Source organism: Elephantulus edwardii, unplaced genomic scaffold (genome assembly GCF_000299155.1).
Source record: "Elephantulus edwardii isolate Elephantulus edwardi_28Jun2011 unplaced genomic scaffold, EleEdw1.0 scaffold00424, whole genome shotgun sequence".
NCBI classification, from domain to species: Eukaryota; Metazoa; Chordata; class Mammalia; order Macroscelidea; family Macroscelididae; genus Elephantulus; species Elephantulus edwardii.
In genome coordinates, this window is record NW_006400174.1 from 656,816 (window position 1) to 675,778 (window position 18,963).

Sequence of the window (18,963 nt, forward strand, 5' to 3'; positions counted from 1 at the left end):
AGCTCTTTGATTTCTTGGTTTCTTCCTTTAGCTTTGGCTTCTCGGCGCTCTAATGCAATATTCAGAGTCTCATTGGACATCCATCTTGGTCTTTTCTTCTTTTTCAGCCTTTGTAACGATCTTTTGCATTCTTCTTGTACGATTTTCTTGATATCCTCCCAGAGCTCATTTGGTCTATGCTCATTGGTGCTCAAGGCTTCAAACCTGTTCCTGAAATGGTTTTGAAATTTGAGTGGGATAGACTGAAGATCAAATTTTGGTTCCCATGGACTTGATTTAATTATCCTCAACTTCAGCTTGAACTTGCATATGAGTAGTTGGTGGTCTGTGCCACAGTCAGCACCCAGCCTGGTTTTGTGATATGTACCATCAAATCAGATCTGACTGGTACAGAAGATTATCCCTCCTTCTCCAGTAGAGCATCTGGTGGATTCAAACTGCTCACCTCTGGGATTGCAGTACAGCTTTTTGCCACTAGGCTGCCAGAGCTCGCCATCCACACAATCTTTTAACACACTCGAGCCCATTGCTGCAGCCACTATGTCAGTCCATCTCATTGGGGAGTCTTCCTCTCCTTCGCTGACCTTCCACCTTTTCTAGCATGATATCCCTCTTCAGGGAATAGCCCTCCTAACACTATGCCCAAAGTACATGGTTAGGGTTAAGAAATGGCAGGAAGACAGGCTCTTTGCTCTGGGAATGCCAGAAGGCAGACAGTAGAGGCTGGTCAGGCCAGCTGGTAGGAGAGCCTACAAGATAGGTATGGTTTGGGCCCTCAAGGAGCCTGGCTGTGAGGCCAACACTCTTGCTTTGAAGCCTATGTGCTTCCAAGCTTTTCAGTTCTGTGTCACATTGTGTGTTTCAAACCAGGAAAGCACTGGGCTGTCCGGGTGGGTGATTTCTACTCATGGGGCCGGAGCCCTCTGGCCATGTTTGTTCTCATACATTCATAGGACTGAGGGTTTGGGGCTGGGGATTTCAGCTCTGTCTGTCAGACAGTGTGACTGTTGGGAATGAGTGAGTGCGCAAAATGATATCCATGCTGGTCATAGTTCTCGTTCCCTCCCCACAATGCTGAGCAGAAGAGGCCGGTGAGGAGGAGAAGGCACCTCTGCCCAGCCTGGACGTTTTCCTGAGCCGCTACACAAGTGAGGACAATGCCTCTTTCCAGGAGATCATGGAGGTGGCCAAAGAGAAGAGCCGGGCCCGCCACGCCTGGCTCTACCAGGCTGAGGAGGAGTTTGAGAAGGTGACCTGGGCACAGAGGCCATGAGCACTCTGTTGGAGGGATGATGGTTGTCTCTGGGCCAGGGGCACAGTATCTGGGGGTTGCCTTGATGACCTCCACTTCCCTCTTGTGATTGCAGAGGCAGGAAGATAACCTTGCACTGCCTTCGGCAGAGCATCAGGCCATCGAAAGCAGCAAGGCCGGGGTGGAGACGTGGAAATACAAGGCCAAGAACTCCCTCATGTATTACCCAGAGGGTGAGCAAGTGGGGGAAAGCAAGGGCTGGAGCCCCATGCTTCTGATGTGGTGGGAGAATCTGACCTTCCTGGGATGGGTCATTTCTTTGTTGATGTCCTGAATCTTGCACAGCCTCAGTCCTGCTTGGTCTTGGGGAAGCAGGCAGAGCTGTGTGTGAAGTCAGCAGGGTAGTGAGGCCCTCCTCAGCTCTGACCCACAGACCAGAGCTGAACCCGGGACTGATGTGTTGATCCAGCTGAGAGCGAGTTTACTCTCTTTGAGACTCAGTAGTCAGACCTAAGCTGTGGCCACCTTCCATCTGATGCCCACTGCTGTCTCCTCTCAACCTGTCAGGTGTTCCTAATGAAGAGGAACTGTTCAAGAAGCCTAGACAGGTGGTGCATAAGAACACTCGCTTCCTCAGAGACCCCTTCAGTCAGGCCCTGAGCAGATCCCAGCTCCAGCAGGCAGCTGCCCTCAACGCCCAGGTGAGCAGACTGGGGCCGGCAGTGTCAGACTGGTACAAGCTGCACCCTGTGCAGTTCTGGCTGCCTTTCACGGATGAGGACTGTTCCTGGGGTTAGCAGAGCTCAGGGGTGTTAGTGTATTTGGATCATCTGTGTGACAGGGTCCCAAGTCTTTCTTGGCCTGTGTGGACTTCCTCTGGGCACTTAGTCAGACCCAGCGTGGATGTCTAGTTCAGTTCTGTGCCAGCACCCTTGGGTGGGCATAAGAGAATAGGTGCTGCTGGGACACTGTACAGCCTGGCCCAGCCCTCATCCTTGTGCCCCCACGTGCAGAGTTGGGGTCTGGGTAGTCCCTTACAGATGCCTCTTGAGACAGAGGCCAGAGCACAGGTGTCTGTTCATTACTGTCCCTGCAGGGGCTGGGAGTCAGTAATTTCTGGAAGTAGCATTCTGGGAGGTGGGGCCCAAGACTTGGGTGGGCCTTGCCACTGCTCTTTTGCCCTGTTGCAAGTGTCTGCCTGTGGACATCCACAAGGGCTCTGTTGGCACTCTTCTGCCTCCCGCTTCTCCCTTCTCTCTTCCCCCTTCCCCTCCCTCTCTCCCTTCTCTTCCTCCTTCCCTCCCACTCCCTTTCTCCCTCCCCTTTGCTTCCCTCCCCCTTCTCTACACCTTCCTTCCCTCCTTTCCCTTCTTTTCTCTCCCTTCCCCCTTCCCTCCTTCTCATTCTCCTGTCCTCCCTCCTCTCCTCCTCTCCTCTCTCCCTCTCTCCTTCTCTTACCGCCTCCCTTCCTCCCTCCCCCTCTCCCCCTCTTTTCTCTCCATCCCTTCTCCCATTCCTCTCTCCCTCTCTCTTCTCACTTCTTCCTTCCTCTTCCTTCTTCCATCCCTCCTCCCCTCCTTTCTCTCCTCCTCCTTCTTTCTTCCCCTCCCTTTTTACGTCCTCTTTCCCTTTTTCTCCTTGTCCCCCAAGAGGGCTGCCTACCTGGAGCTCTGACCCCGCCTGCCTTCAGGGTGATGTCTTCCGTTGTGAGCCTGGCACCTGCCCTCTGGCCAGCCAGCGCCCAACCTTCCTGACTCAGCCTCCTGCTTGTCATTCCAGCACAAACAGGGCAAGGTGGGCCCCGACGGCAAGGAGCTGATCCCCCAGGAGTCACCCAGAGTGGGCGGATTTGGATTCGTGGCCACCCCCTCTCCTGCCCCTGGTGAGACATGTACCCGCTGACCATCTGGTCTTCATTGGGGCTGCCCGTGGGGAGGTGGGCACCTCGGTGGAAAACAGCCCTCCCAATGGTCACTGGTTCTGCCTCATGCCCACATGACTTCTAGACCTGGTCCTCTTATGTATAGGGCTAGTGTGGGCTCTGAGACTGGCCTGACCAGGTTCCCCAGTGGCTAGGCTTATGCAACATGTGCCCCACTGGCCAGCTGAGTAGACTCCATGTTGCATCCTAAAACTTCGCACAGAGCTGGAGGCATTGGGATGTGCTAGCAGGATTGTCCGTGAGGGTCCTAAGGGTATGGGGACGGCCTAGCTGTCCATGGGCAGGCTGTTCACCTGGGCAGGCTGTCAGGGTGGGCTGGCTGTCCAGGTGGGCAGCCTGTCCAGTGGGCATGCTGTGTGAGTGGACAGGCTGTCTGGGTGGGTTGAGTGTCTGAGTAAGCTGGCTTTGCAGGTGGGCAGCCTGTACGGTGGACATGCTGTGTGAGTGGGGCAGGCTCTGCAGGTGGACAGGCTGTCTGTGTGGGCTGTCTTTCTGGGTCAACTGGGTATCTGGGTGGACTGGCTAACTAGGCCTGCTCTTCTGGTGACATCTGTTAGAGAGGGGTATGCACTCACCCCTGCACCCTTCCACCTCTGCCGTCGGCCTGGTCCATTGTCCTCACCTCCTCTGCACACACCTTCCCGGCCTGCGTCACTGCCTGAAACCACAGCTTTTGGGTCAATTCCAGCTCATAGCGACATTGCAGGGCCAAGTAGCACCACCTCCTGGAGTTTCCCAGGCTGTGATCTTTAGGGAAATAGACTCTCAGGAGTAGCCAAGGTCTTAACCGCTGTGTCCTCAGGGCTGCCAGTCCTGGAACCATTTTTGCTGGATGTGGTTCTCTGTCTCGTTAGCAGATTGGGCACTCGTGAATGCATGTGCATGCGTAATGTTTATGAACAAATTCAAATAGCATGTAGGAGTGGATAGGCCCTGTGTCTTTTTTTCAAAGCTCCTTTACACTTTGCCTGGGACTTGGGACACACAGCTGTCTGTCTACCCTCCCAGACATTGCCATTGACCTCTGCAACCTCAGGTACTGGTTACTCTGGGGTTTCAGGAGGTGAGAGTCTTGGAAGAAGCACCTGGTGCCATCTCTCCCTTTGTAGTGGGAACTGGCTGGGGGACCCACTGAGACCTGTAGTCCCAGACTTGTGCCAAGGTGGGGCCCAGCTGACCCAGTCCAGCTTTTCTCAGAAGCCTCAGCCCCCCAGCCCCTTCCCTGGTTAAACCCCACAGTAGCCGAGGTCTTTACGACCTTAGTATTTCTCTCTCAGAGAGTAGACAGAGCAGGCATTTAGTGTTTCTGGAAAGGGAGAGATGAACAAGATGGCAATGGGCTTAGCCGGGATGTGCTTGTGGTGGTCTGGCTGTTGCAGGAGAGGGTTTGAACGCTGCCACTGCCTATGCTCCCCTGGCCTGAAGTGGGTGGATTCTCCCGCTACAGGTGTGAATGAGTCCCCTCTGATGACCTGGGGTGAGGTTGAAAACACACCCTTGAGAATAGAAGGGCCAGAAACACCCTACGTGGACCGGACTCCAGGGCCAGCCTTCAAGGTAGGTTGTGGGGACAGGGGAGCAGTGTCAGGACTAGGAGTGGATGCCTGAGGAGGGTGTCCCCCTGAGCCCCTGGGGTTTGGTACAGGGTTCAGCAGTTGCTTCCCAGAGGAACATGGGGCCCTGAGGCAGAGGTCAGTGTGCACTGCATCTGCTTGGCATGAGGGGCTGGGACTTGGCTGCAAGGCAGGCACAGGCCGCCCACGATTGCTGCTGTCCCTACAGATCTTGGAGCCAGGGCGTCGGGAGCGCCTTGGGCTGAAGATGGCCAATGAGGCTGCTGCGAAGAACCGAGCCAAGAAGCAGGAGGCCTTACGGAGAGTCACAGAGAACCTGGCCAGGTACAGGGGTGCTGAGGGGAATGGGGGACCTCCCGCTGTGTGCCAGACTGTGTTCCACTTCTGGAAGTACAGGCTGCAGGCTTACATGGTAGAGTCCAGGGTGGCCTCTGAGGTCTTGTGGCGCTAGTCTGTCTGCTGACTCATTCCCCTCCTTGCTGTGCCTAAGAGGTCCTCGTGCCTGCGCTGTCCATCGAGAGCTCCTCTCACCCCATGAAGGCAGATGTTGCTATTCCACTTGGAGAGAGGCCTTGACCTCCAGCTCATCCCTAGCTCAGGGCAGCACTGATTGTCCAGAGTCTGTCTGTCCTGTGTGCTCTGCCTCTGTCGCTTCCTCCAGTGGCCCTCTCTTAACCCACAGTGGCTGCGCTCCCTAAGCGAATGCACTGCTGCTGTCTGATCTTCTGTAACTCTTTCTCTCTTACCTCTTCCCTCCCCACTAGCCTCACCCCCAAAGGCCTGAGCCCAGCCATGTCCCCAGCCCTCCAGCGCCTCGTGAGCAGGACAGCCAGCAAATACACGGACCGGGCCTTGCGAGCCAGCTACACACCTTCCCCAGCACGCCCAGCCCATCTCAAGACCCCAGCAGGTGGTCCCCAGACCCCCACCAGCACACCAGCTCCAGTCTCTGCCACCCGCACGCCCCTCATCCAGGACCCAGCTTCCATCACGGACAACTTACTACAGCTGCCTGCCCGGCGCAAAGCCTCAGACTTCTTCTAGGGCCAGGCTTGGCTTTCTTGGACCTGCCATAAGGCAGCTCTTCACTCCAAAGACTCCGGCCTGCTGGGGGGGCCTAGCCCCAAAACAAAGGCAGTTGACCTGCCAGCTGAAAGGTGTAGGCTGTGGCTGAGCCCAGCCAGGACACACCCATGCCCCCAGGGACTCCTTGCTGCTGTTTTTTATTGCAGTCCATCTGTGCTGTCATTAAAGACTCCTGCAGCCTGGCAAGGCTGCCTTTCTGCCTCCCACATTGAGTGGGGGACTGGCCATGCTGCCTCTGTCTTGGGCTTGTGAGGCCGGCTTTCAGGGGGGACGGAACCTATGAGAGGTGACCCCCAGAGAGGTGGGTGACTTGGTCTTTCTGGCCTACCTTGTGTGGGTTTGGGTATGATCTGGGACCCAGAACTTGCCTCTGAGCCATGCTCACTGCATGGCTACCTCTGTGCTTTTGTGGGAGGGGTGGAGACCTTGGAGATTAGACCTCTTAAAGGAAGCTCTAGTGGTAAGAGACTCTGCTTAATACCAAAGGTATCTGGTTTGAATCTACCGGCTGCTCCACAGGAAAAGGATGAGCAATTTATTGGCTCTAAACACTTCCTGGAGGGTCGGCTATGGATCAGTTTTTTAACTTGACGGCACACAACAGTAACAACAGGTTAGCCTGGAACTCTGAGCCAAGCCCACAGCCCACCCACCTGGCCTGTCCCCGTGTGCTTTCTGGCTGACCAGGAGTGTATAGGGTTCTGTAGGTCAGACTCCATCCTACATGAAGGGGTGTCATCTGTCATCCTTAAGCATGTGGCTTCCAGTTCAGAGGGTCTACAAGGCTACCTCCATTTCCTTCAAACTGTCATGCCATGGTCTGCCCATCGTATATCATTGACCAGCCTTCTCTATAACAAGAACCTCCAGCTGTCTCTAACAGCTTCCATGTGCAAAGATTGGAGCTGCACTCTCCGCACATTGAGGAGGACTGAGCATGACCACCACTCACTGGAACCATTAAGACTGAGGAGGACATCAGTGCCTGTGCCAACTGTGTAGCAGCTGGTCCTAAAAGCCTGCCCTACAGCTGAGGTGGGTGGGGCAGGGCCCCAAATCAGGTTTCCTCAGGCCACGGGGGTAAAGGTGGGGATGCAGCTCACCAGACACAACTAAGGTTCTGCTCTGGCTGTGAGCATGAACCTGTCTGCTTTAGATCATAGTTGCCTTGGCCACTTTTGCCTGTCCACTCTTGCCCAGGTCGTCCTTGGTCTTGGGAGACCAGGCACAGACATAACCCCTGCTACTATGGCCAGCACTGATCTGTGCGTCTGGCCATGCCCAGTCCTGCACAAGGCCTATTCCATCAGGAGGAGGTGTGTAGATCATCAGGAGGGGGACTGGAGATCAGAATGTTGGGCTCTTTTCACTCATAGGAAAGAGGAGGCTCTCACCCCAGGGAGCCCTTGGGAATTCCCGAAGGTCTGAGTAGATTTAATTCAGATGGAGAAGAGGATACCATACAGACAGAGTGCACAATGAGGTCAAGAACTGGGGCCACACCACCAGGAGTGCTCAGTTGGTGTGGAGTTGGGGCTGAGTCATGTTGAGGTACAGAGCTGCAACAGGCCATTAAAGAGGTTGCTGAGAGGGCTGATGAGTCAGTCCGAGGAGGACAGAGACTGAGGTGACGAAAGGGTTGGGAAGTGCACAGAGGACAATTTCAATGTGGTGTGCAGGGTTCAGGCTGGGACCAAGACCATGAGAGGGTGTGCAGTAGGGTGAATGGACCACAGCAGACCTGGTGCCCATGTGTGGACCTATCCCAACTCTGTAGGCAGTGGGGACAAGAGCAGGTCGGAGGGATACAGATGTGGGTTTCCTGCCTTCAGGCCTCGTGTTGTCTCCCTAAGCCCAAGCACTGGTCCCTGGACCCCTGTCTGGAGACCCCACGCATAGGGTTAGGGGCCGGCTGAGTCCTAGAGAAAAAGACTCCTCATGGGCTACCATCACAGCTTGTATAATATACTTTGTGGTTTATTTGGTGGTCAGTAGGTAATGTCTTTGCTACTGAGTGGAAGCAAGCTAATAGAACGTAATCAAAATAGTGGTTTAATTGACGGATTTTACTTGTTCTTGCACCTGTGCCTTCTTCAGCTTCTACCTGACTTAAGTTTTACCATGAGCATCAGCCAATCACCATGCCCCATGGGGCCCTCACCAACACTAGATGCTGGCTTTCCCCACCTCGGCTCCAGAGAGGGGGTGCTCCTTGGCCCTGGAGGTCTCAGCAAGCCTGTCCTCCATCCTGATGTCCTCATTCTCGGGCACCCCCAGTAGCCAGTGCTGGGTTTTGGCACCCAGTTTATGGTCTGGCCGGTGGTCAGGCCGTGAGCCCGGTCGAGTGTCCAGTTTACACTCCGCTCGGTACTTGCCTTCCCCCTCCCTCTTGAAGGAGCTGGATGACAGGGCTTTGGGCTTTGGGGGCTGCAGCCAGGTGTGGCTGAGGATTTCATCAATGTGCAGCCGCCTGTTGACGTCTGGCTGCAGGATGCGGTAGATGAGGTCCTTGCACTCACTTGTCAAGTTCTTGGAGCGGGGGAAGTCCACACGGTGCTCCTTCTGGATGCGCAGCATCTTCTTGATGTCAGAGTCATCGTAAGGCATGGAGCCACAGACCATGATGTAGAGGATTACGCCCAGGCTCCAGATGTCATACACCTTGGGCTGGTAGGGGATGCCCTGCAGCACCTCGGGGGCTGCATACGCTGCAGACCCACAGAAGGTCTTGCTGAGGATGATGCGTCCGCTGCCATCCCTCAGGCAGCGCTTGGAGAAGCCAAAGTCAGAGAGCTTGATGTTGAAGTCTTTGTCCAGGAGAAGGTTCTCACACTTGAGGTCACGGTGCACAACATCCAGGTCATGGCAGTACTTGACAGCTGAGGAGAGCTGGCGGAACATCTTGCGAGCCACGTCCTCGTGCAGGGCACCCCGGCACTTGATGAACTCCAGGAGGTCACCCTGGACCCCGAGCTCCATGACAATGTAGATCCGCCCATCCGAGGTCTCAAAGATCTCGTAGGTCTTGATGATGGAGCGGTGGTTAACGGTCGCCAGGATCTCCATCTCCCGGGGAAGGAATCTCTCCACAAAGTCTGTGGGTGTCTTCTTGCGGTCAATGATCTTGACTGCCACATTGAACTTGAGGCGCTCAGAGTAGGCAGACTTGACTTTGGCGTAGGAACCCTTGCCCAGGTTGATGCCCACGATGTAACCCTTCTTCTTGAGGACTGCGGCATCATCCATGGTGCCCGGAGCGGCCAGCGCCGCTGCCATCTACGTCCCCTCCCCACGTGGGCCAGCAGGCATTGTCTTCATTTACACTGTGAGGGAGTGCTCTGGGTGGGCTGGGTTGGACTTGGAGGCGTGGAATGCTCAGCATTGTCCCTGGATGACTTCAGCAAGTGAAGTCATAAAGCCAGGCAGCTGGGAGTGGAGACTGGGGTGGACTCATGGGTCCGCTGGAACACGGAAGCCAGGCCTGCCTGGCTGGAAGCTGGTGCCCAGGACTGTGGTGAGCCTCCCTGCTGCCCTTGCTTCAGCTTCCTCACCAGGCTGGGCAATAGGAGAAATGCCTTCTGCGTCAGACCTGGAATGGGCTGGCTAGGGCCTTGTCCGTGCTCTTTGCCATAAGGGCAGCCCCTGCCTGGGCCCTCATCCCATGTGTGTGGTTTCCTGCAGCTACTTTGGTGTTTGAAGAAAACTCTGTGTGGAGTTTGTGAGCTCAGAGCCAGGGATATCTTGCCTTAGCCCAGCCTGGCTGCAGCATCTCCAGACCTGGTGGCTGATAGCATGCCTGGGAGCGGGAGTTGTGAGGCTGCAGAGGGAATCACTGTTTTGGTGAGAAGGGGATGTGTGAATGAGTGACATAGTGGTGGGAGTTGTGCATGGACGATGCATTGGATAAGTTAGGCTGAAGAAGTGTTCTGAGGACCAGGGGCCACCCTGAGGCTGGGCAGAGCTTTGACCATTCAGAGGAGGGAGTATAACAGCCCAGTGGCCATGAGAAGGGGAAGGGATTTGGGCCTGTTTGTGGAAGGCTGTTTGCCTAAGTGTCAGGACACTGTTGTGTGTCACACACCAAGAGAAGCTACAACCCAGGTTACATTTTAAGTGTGGAGCGTGGGCTGTAGGATGTATCTGGAGACTGTTGACAGGTCTGTGATGACAGGGCTTCCCTATTGAGGGGGTGGGACCCCGGCAGAGCATGGCATCCTCACTCTTTACTTGTTAATAGCAGGCATGTGGGGGTAGTTTGTGAAGTGTGGATATATCTTTGCTTCCAATTTATGATGCATCTTTCCCTGGGATTGAGTCAAGTATGACTCACAGCAACCCTGTGAACAACAAATTTACCCTGGCCTGGCCTGTGCCATCTTCATCATTGCTGACATATTTGAGCCCATTGCTGCAGTCACTGTCACTACCTGGTTGAGGATCTTCTCCTCTTTGGCTGACCCTACACCTTTATAGGCATGATGTCTTTCTCCAAGGAATAGCTTCATGCCCAAAGTATGTGAGACAAAGCTTCACCATCCTTGCCTCCAAGGAGCACTCTGGCTGCACCTTCTCCAAAACATAAGTTTATTTCAGTCTGTGGGATTTTCAGCGCTCTTCGCCAACACCGCAGTTCAAAGGCAACAATTCCTCTGTCACCCTTAGTCGTCGTCCAGCTCATAATTTATCAGATAGGCCTCTTGAACTGCCTCTAGCACCTAGGAGCAGCACAGAAGTCCTTGTCAGGGCACATGCATGCACTTTTAGTTTGTAGTGTCCCCATATGTCCCCATAGGTCCTTTGAAATCCCACTTGTAGAAGCACTGTGAGTCTGTACCAGGAGCACTCACTGTCCTTGGCTCTGGAGCACCGTTAGAGCTGTGCAGCGGTGCTGTGTGCTAAGTGTTCCAGTTCTGCTCTAGATGGCAGGCCAGGGGAGGTCCCCACATGCACTGTCTTGGACCTGCCTCTGTGGATCTGCCTTCTTGGCTGGCTGACTCTGCTTTGTGATCCCACCTCTGACACTCTCCAGCCCCTGAGTGGCTTCCCTGAGTCCCAGGAGCCAGGTTTGAGCATTGCCAAGGTAACTACAGGGAGATGTAGTAGCCTGGTGGTAAGAAACTGTGCTGTCATCCCAAAGGCACATGGTTCTAGTCTACCTGCGGCCCCGTGGGAGAGACATGGGCAGTCTCCTCCTGTGTGATATACTGTCTCTGAAAACCCATTTGAGAGTTGTTTATGGGTTGGTTCCAACTCAGCGGTACATAAGAACAATAAAGGCAAATGGTTTAGGATTCTCTTAAGAAGAGTGGGCTCTCCATCTTGTAGGCAGGGCTGGGTTGCTGGTGGGCATGTTTGAGGGTCAGGCCTGGGGGCCTCCAGAGCCTCTCTGGATGCAGACGTCCTCTAAGTTGGAAACTCAACACTCAGAAAGCCACTTTGCTCTGAGCAGCTTTCTTGTATAAAGTGGGTATCCATGTATTCCTTAATTGCATGTGTAATTGGGAGTCTGTCCTAGGTGTTGAGGACACTGGCTTCATGGAGCTGAATGCCTAGCAGGAGGAGTTTGGCATGGGTCTGTATCACGCGAAAGTGTAAGTGGACGATGGAAGCACGTGGAACCGTGAGAACACAGAACTGGAGCCTGAATTTAAAAGACTGGAAGATTAAAGTCCGTGGGGTTCACTGATGAAGGCGAGGGATGAGGGGGTCAGGTGAAGGCCATATGTGTGGTGGCCTGTCAGGAGGTGGTGTGACAGGAATGTGCAGGGACTGGCAAGGGCATTGATGGCCAGAGAGGGTTATGTTGAGGATCCTCGGGATGAAGGTGGGGTCAGGGAAGTTGTTGGACCGTTTCTTCTGAGCTAATGGGATGGTGTGGGCTTTGTTGAGAGCTATGCTGGCTGGATATAGAGGAAAGTGCATGCTGACCTATCCAGCAGGTTGAGAGGCTAGATCACACATGGCCCTCAGCTGCACTCATCACCCACCAGCAGGCTTGTGGGGTTGGGGTTAAGTGACAAGTTGGAGCTTGTAGGATGCTGAGGTGGGGGAAGTGGAGAATAAGAGGAGTTTCCAGTTGCCTGGACCTCCCATCCTGGGCATGTTGCTTCCAGCAGGCCATCTGCCTTCTGAGCTCTATCCTCTCTCCAAGGTGGATATTGCATGCCTGCTTTGCTTACCAAACAGGTGCCCTGCAGGACTTCTGCTCTGGGTACCTGCTGGCTTATAAACCGCCCCTCCCTTTTCCAGACAGGTCTCCAGAAGACCCTTCGGGCCCTTCATGCAGTGTGCTGGGCCACCAGGGGAGCAACACGGCCTGGGTTCACTCTAGCCATGGTGACACATCCGGCATGGGGTAGACACACCAGATAGAGTATGCCAGGGACTCCCAGAAGGCTTTCCGTGGGCAGTGTTACCAGGCTGACCCCCATAAAGTGGGCAAGAGGAGTTAAACGGGAGAGTGTCAGGGAGTAGCGTTTCAGTGGCTGCTTCAGAAAGCAGCATGGGCATGTCTGCCTGGACTAGGAAACAGGGTAATGTAGGGTCCTGGGGGTGTAGTGGGAGACCAGCAGGTAGGGTGGGGCAGCAGCAGGAGGCTGGACATGGAAGGATGCCCAGGACCTCCCTGGGTGGAGCGAGCCCCTGTTGTAGGTGAGGGCTCTTGGCTGCTGTGGGAGAAGACCATGGGGGCTGTGGTGACAGGAGAAGGCAGGCAGGGAGATGGCCCAGGATGTGAGGTTCAGAGGGCATGTCCTGTGGAAGAGGGCTGTGGGGAGGTGAGGGAGGCAGAGGGGACCAGGATGTACCTCCAGTTCTGCTCTAGATAGCCATCCAGGGGAGGTTCCTAAGGCAAGGCAAGGCATCCCTGGTTCTGAGCACGCAAACTCCAGAGGGCTGGGGGACAGAAGAAGGCAGCAAAGAGGTGGCTAAGATGTGGGGTTCAGAGGATGTTTCCTGTGGGAGAAGACCATGGGGGCAGTGGGGAGGGGAGGAGGTAGATGGAGGATCGGGATGTGGGGTACAGAGGGCAAGTCCTGTGGGAGAAGACCACAGGGCTGTTAAGACTAGGAGGAGGCAAGCAGAGGTGGCTGGGATGTGGGGTATGGAGGCCATGCCCAGGGTGGACTTATCTTTTTCTCAGCCCCCTGGTTTGTGACAGGGGCAGGGATGCAGGCTGGGAGCAGTTGTGTGGTCCAGGAGAGCCAGGGCCCTGGGCTGCAGCTAGAGTGCCACATGCATACCATTTCCTCTGACACCCAGGGCCCTCTCCCTGCCAGCAAGTTCTAGCTGCTTTGGTCCACTCCTCTCCTTGCTGGTGTCTTGTGGTTACAGATGGGCTTAGAGGGGAGTGGGGTGTCGTCAGGGCCATATAGTGAAGGTAGAACACCTCACAGCAGCATTCTCCCCTTCCTGCAGTGACCTGGGCATTGTTGAGAGCTGAGAACAGAGTAAGCAGGTTAGAAAATGCCAGAAAGGTGGTGGTTGTGTGCCACTGTGTTGGAACCAACCCGTTTTCAGAGGCAGTAAGGAAATTGTCCATCCTCCTGCAGAGAGCAGCTGGTGAATGGTGGATTCGAATCGTGAGCCTTTGTGATCACAGTCCAGCTTTTTACCTCTAGGCCACCAAAGCTCCCAGCAAGTTGAGGGACCACAAATGGGTGAAAAACCAAAGCCCAAGCCCTCTGCTGTGCTCTCCCACTGGCAGCTTTCTGGGGCAGGTGGGGCATGGTCCCGTGGGTGCTCTGCCATCCTGGCTCCTCCTGCCTGGTCCCACACACCCCACTCTAGGCCTCTCTCTGGAGGTACCTTTCCTGTCCTCTATATGCCCTGGAAGTGGTCATTGAGGCGGCCCCTGCTCCCACCTGGCTTATGCACTCTGGGCTGGATACAGTGTGTTTTCCCTGACCCTCCTGGGTCCTTGCAGCTGGGCAAAGACACGCATTGTGCAGTTGGCACGAATATAGTCCATGATTTATTGCTTCTTTAGCCATGTGGCCTAGGGAGTTCAGAGGGAAGGAGAAAAAAAAAACAACGAAAATAGTAGCTCATCAGGGACCATGCTCCTTCATTGGCTTGTCCCTTGGCTTCGTCCTGGTTCAGACCAGATGCCATGAGCTTGACCTCTTTCTGTGCTGCCCCCCTGCCCCTGGGCTGAAGGTTCACTGGTTGTGTGTCTCTGAAGGCTGCTTTGAGACTTGGGGGCTCCCCTCCTCTGTCTCACCGGTTGGATGCTCGCCCACAAAGCCCAGCGTCTCTGGCTGCCTTGACACCTCTGCCGTTGTTGTCTCCTTGGGGCCCATCTTGGGCCCATCCTCCTCTTTTGGCTCCAGCTTTGTGGCAGACACTTTGTCAGAGGTGGGATCTGGGGTCCATGTGCCATCAGCGGCTCGGGAAGTCTCCCCCTCCTTATTTACAGCTGGGGAGGGCAGGCTCCGGGCCTTTGGCTGCACCCAGCAGTGGCTGAGGATCTCGTCAATATGCAGCCGTCGGTTGACGTCTGGCTGCAGCATTCTGTAGATGAGGTCCTTGCACTCACCAGTCAAATGCTTGGAGCGAGGGAAGTTGACCCGGTGCTCTTTCTGGATGCGCAGCATCTTTTTGATGTTGGAGTCATCGTAAGGCATGGAGCCACAGACCATGATGTAGAGGATCACGCCCAGGCTCCAGATGTCATACACCTTGGGCTGGTAGGGGATGCCCTGCAGCACCTCGGGGGCTGCATACGCTGCAGACCCACAGAAGGTCTTGCTCAGGGTCAGCCGACCACTGTCGTCCCTCAGGCAGTGCTTGGAGAAGCCAAAGTCAGAGAGCTTGATGTTGAAGTCTTTGTCCAGGAGAAGGTTCTCACACTTGAGGTCGCGGTGGACGATGTCCAGGTCGTGGCAGTACTTGATAGCCGAGGAGATCTGGTAGAACTTCTTGCGTGCGTCATCCTCATGCAGGGCACCTCGAATTTTTATGAACTCCAGGAGGTCGCCCTGGACCCCGAGCTCCATCACAATGTAGACCTTACCATCGGAAGTCTCAAAGATCTCATAGGTCTTGACGATGGAGTGGTGGTTGAGTGTGGCCAGAATCTCAATTTCCCGGGGAAGGAATTTCTCCAAGAAGTCTGCGGGGGCTTTCTTGCGGTCAATGATCTTGACTGCCACATTGAACTTGAGGCGTTCAGAATAAGCGGACTTGACTTTAGCGTAGGAGCCCTCTCCCAAATTTATGCCCATGATGTAACCTCGTCGCTTGAGGACGGCAGCGTCATCCATGGTGCTGGAAGCGCCCAGTGCCTCTGGGGCCGCCCTCTACACCCCTGCAGGACATGGGCCAGCAGAGTCCTCATTTACACTGTAAACAGAGGGTCCTGAGGGCTGGCCAGGCCTGTTGTCTGGCCTCCTAGCGGCCCAGACTCTCGGGTAGAACATTGAGCATTGTCTCCCAGGTGACTTCAATGGGTGAAGTCACAAAGGAGGAGAGCCCTGGGGGAATAAGGCTCCAGTCTGGTCTCTTGGTCTTGGAACCCTGAAAGGCTGGGCAGTGGACTAGAGTAGACCGAAAACCTGCAGATGATGGTCTGATGCCAGGCTGGGATCAGAGGTAGGGGCTGTGGAGACGTGGGTCTGCCCATGCTCCTCTAGCCCAGAGGCAGGACTTCTATGGATTTGATGGAGGCTGAGGATTGCAAATCAGAGCATCTGAAACCCAGGGCTGTATCAGTTGAGGTCCCTGAAAACAAGATCATCTGAGAAGGGCATAGTAAAGGGAATATTTACAATGGGGGCGGGGAAGGAGAGGGATATTATAAGGTGATGCAGGATCCTTGAAGTGGGTAATAAACCCCTGGCCCTTATGGAAGGAGGGAGGGAGGAAATGGTCATAGGAATCTCGCCTCTCAGAGGCAGTTAGTGGCTGGAGTGAAGGAGCCAAGGCCATAACATCCCCACAGGAGGGAATTAACCAGGCTATGACATCAATTTCAGGTCATAGCATTCTCTTTTGTGAGCTCTTTCCTCTGCATACCTTTGGGGGAGCCTTCCAGAATGTAGCAGGGCAGAGAGCATTGAGGTAGATCAAGAGGCCCAGCAGTCACTGCTCCAGTTTAAGATCACACTTTCCCAGCAGAGTGTCACTGGCTTCCTATGATGTACAGTCCTCTGAGCCTCTAAGAGCCTTCTCTGACCATGGCTCTGCAGAGAGTGACTGGCAGAAACTTCTGCTCTTGACCTGTAAGTACCCTCCCAGGACTGTCTGGCCTATTGCCCTGGCTGGGCTCCCTCAGCAGATCTGGGGCAGGACAGAAGGGTAGGCCTGGGTATGTACATGCAATAAATGCATCACTGGCCAGTGTGTCCCTCTGGCAGCTGTTTTGTCCAGCATGTGTTCCAGGTTCGACCACAGCCTTATTTTGGTCATGGGGAGTTTGTGTCCCTTTCTCAGATGCCCCAACCTCATAAGGGCTGTTCCTGGGTTGTGGGGCTGGAGGCCCACTGGAGGGATGTAACTTATTCTTCCCCCTTTCTTAACTCGTCTTTCCCAGAACTGATGTTCTCTGGCAGCCTTGCCTTTGGGTGTCTTGGATTTTCCAGGTTCAGACACCCTCACATGTGGCAACCTTCGCACATTCACCTCATTATTGATGACAGGTATGAGTGCTGCATCAGCAGCACTGTTCCCAAGCCAGTCAGCCACCCCTTCCTAGTGGCCGCTCAAAACACTCGGCTTTCCCCCACGCACATGTGACCTGGGCTGGAGGCAGAGCCCTTTTTACTGAGGTCAACATTGCACTAATCTCCTTAAAATCTAGTAGCTCTTTCTGTTTCAATTTTCTTAGGCTATTTCTTTAAGCTCTAGAGCTCTGGTAGCTTAGTGGTAAGGAGCTATGCTGCCAATACAAAGATATGCTGATCAAATCCACCAGCTGCTCTGCAGAAGAAAATTGGGCAATCTCCAATGTGATTTACCTCCTCTGAAGACCTGCTGTCAGCTATGAGTAGGTTCTTAAGGGTACTGTCAACAGTATACAGCAACAATTTCCTTAAATGCATACAGCACTTTGAGCTGTGAACCTGAATTAGCCTATTCTTACAAGGTTGATCCTCCTTTCCCATGTTTAGGACCTCCTGAGAGGTAGCCCAGCTCCCTCCAACTTGCTCTTCTCTCTGTTTCTGTGTATTGTTCAGTTGGAACTGACCCATAGCTGACTCCAGTGGGTTTTCAGAGGCAGTAAATCACACTGGAGGAATTTTCCCATCCTTCTCCCATGGAGCAGCTGGTAGACTAGAATTGTGTACCTTTGCCATTGCAATACAGCTTCTTACCACTAAGCTACCAAAGCCCCTTTAAAACTGTATGGGGCTTTGCATTTAAAAGTTGGCTGAGAGAAACCGCCATCATGCATTATTAGATGCCATGGATCTGTTCCAGTCAATTAACTAGGTACTTGGGCCGTGGGGGAGGGGATGCTGTCTAGCTTGACCACGCGAGAACCCTTAAGCTCAAGCAACAGGGAGGACTGGGACACCTCAAGGAAGGCAAAAAGCCACTTCCAGAAGGGAACAACAGGCTTCCTGGTCTCTCATTAAGGTATTTTTGGAGGACAAACTTGTTCTCAGGCCAGAGGCCTACAGGGCTTGGGCCAAGAAGGGAGCACAGTATATAACTGCTTCACAAAACATTGCCATGCCCAGGGTAAGTATATAGTTACAAAAGCCTAATATCTACTAAGAAAAGACAAACATAATATGAAGAAAGCAGCAATCTACGTCAGCCATTATGAAATATGACCCAATGAATATCCCAGATAGAACCAGAAGAAAACATGAAGAGTTATTTGATCAGCTACAGAAAAAGATACAAATGTGAGAAGAAGACAGAGAGTAGTTTTTTGTTGTTGTTAAGTGACGTCAAGTAGCAGGCGACTCATAGCGACCCTATTAAGGAGAGTCCTCGACATTTGGGTGCCTTTTATCCTCTCTTCAGGTTCATAGGGTTTCCGGATCCAAGCTATTATGGAAGTGGATATCACTTCTCCTTCCAAGCTTGTTTTAATTGGGGAGCTCCAACCCACTCTCTGTCCACATTGGGTAGCCAGCCATTAACGCATTTGACACATCAGTGTCACAGTGTTCAGCCTCAAAGCAACCACAAGTGATTGTGGTACGGCAACTTGTACACCAGGGCTGTACGACCTAGAGGAATGTCAGTAGTATAAAGGAAATAAATGGATGAGGAGCAACTTGAACAGTTATGGAGCAAAATGCAAAAGATGGAAGAAAGAATTTAATAGAATAAAGTACAAGACCTTAAAAAATCATCACAAGACAGAGAGAGTGCAGCCAACACAGTACTGGAAAGAACAGAATTGCATGATAATGCAATCCAGAATATTAAGACTAAAATGGCACAAGTGTCCAACATGTTGGTAGGACAAAAAAGTAGAACTGAAGAGATGGAACAGAGGATCAGTAAGCTGGAGACAGAAGCCTCGCTAGAAACATAATAAAAGAAAAAGAGATGAGACATAAAGAAAATGAAGAAAATATTAGAATCGTGTGGGATGACATTAAATGGAATAACAGACATATGATTGGAATTCCAGAACAAGGAGTGACAGGAGAATCACTGAGAAGATTGTGGAAGAACTAGAAGAAAACTTCCTAGGTATTTTGAAAAACAGGGAAATCCACATTCAAGAAGCACAGAGAACACCCAATAGAACAGACCCAAAAAGAAGAACACCAAGATGTATCATAGTCAAATTCTCCAAATTAAAAGATAATGATAAAATTCTAAAAGCAGCATGAGAAAAACAGTTACCTTCAAAGGGGAAACAATTAGATTAAGTTCTGGTTTCTTTGCAGAAACCATGTATGCTAGAAAGCAATGGGATGACATATAAAGAAAGTGAAAATAACAATTGCCAGCAAAGAATCCTATACTCAACAAAACTCTCCAAATATGAAGGAGAAAACAGATTCTTTGCAGAAAAGAAAGAACTTAAGGAATGTGTGAAAACAAGACCAAAACAAGAAATTTTAAGTAAAGTCTTGCACACAGAGATGCCAAAGGAAATGTATAGACCAGAGTAACCAGAAACTACAGAAAAAGAAACACAG

General features: G+C 53.1%; 3 protein-coding genes across 3 annotated transcripts in view; 1 reads left to right on the top strand and 2 right to left on the bottom strand.

Annotated features, from left to right (window-relative positions):
• Positions 1-5,812, top strand: part of DGCR14 (DiGeorge syndrome critical region gene 14) — a 14,512-nt gene extending 8,700 nt beyond the window's left edge. Inside the window, exons 4-10 of the mRNA XM_006902521.1 lie at positions 1,080-1,249; positions 1,368-1,485; positions 1,820-1,953; positions 3,032-3,134; positions 4,642-4,751; positions 4,977-5,092; positions 5,533-5,812. Coding sequence (XP_006902583.1) covers positions 1,080-1,249; positions 1,368-1,485; positions 1,820-1,953; positions 3,032-3,134; positions 4,642-4,751; positions 4,977-5,092; positions 5,533-5,812 — 1,031 coding nt within the window. The remainder of the gene's footprint in view (positions 1-1,079; positions 1,250-1,367; positions 1,486-1,819; positions 1,954-3,031; positions 3,135-4,641; positions 4,752-4,976; positions 5,093-5,532) is intronic.
• A 2,208-nt stretch (positions 5,813-8,020) lies between these two features.
• TSSK2 (testis-specific serine kinase 2) lies at positions 8,021-9,107 on the bottom strand. Its single transcript, XM_006902522.1, has one exon. It carries the CDS (start codon positions 9,098-9,100, stop codon positions 8,021-8,023), a length of 1,080 nt encoding a protein of 359 aa, XP_006902584.1. The 5' UTR covers positions 9,101-9,107.
• Positions 9,108-14,013: 4,906 nt separating this feature from the next.
• On the bottom strand, positions 14,014-15,117 carry LOC102855209 (testis-specific serine/threonine-protein kinase 1-like). Its single transcript, XM_006902529.1, has one exon. It carries the CDS (start codon positions 15,115-15,117, stop codon positions 14,014-14,016), a length of 1,104 nt encoding a protein of 367 aa, XP_006902591.1.
• Between the last annotated feature and the right edge of the window lie 3,846 nt (positions 15,118-18,963).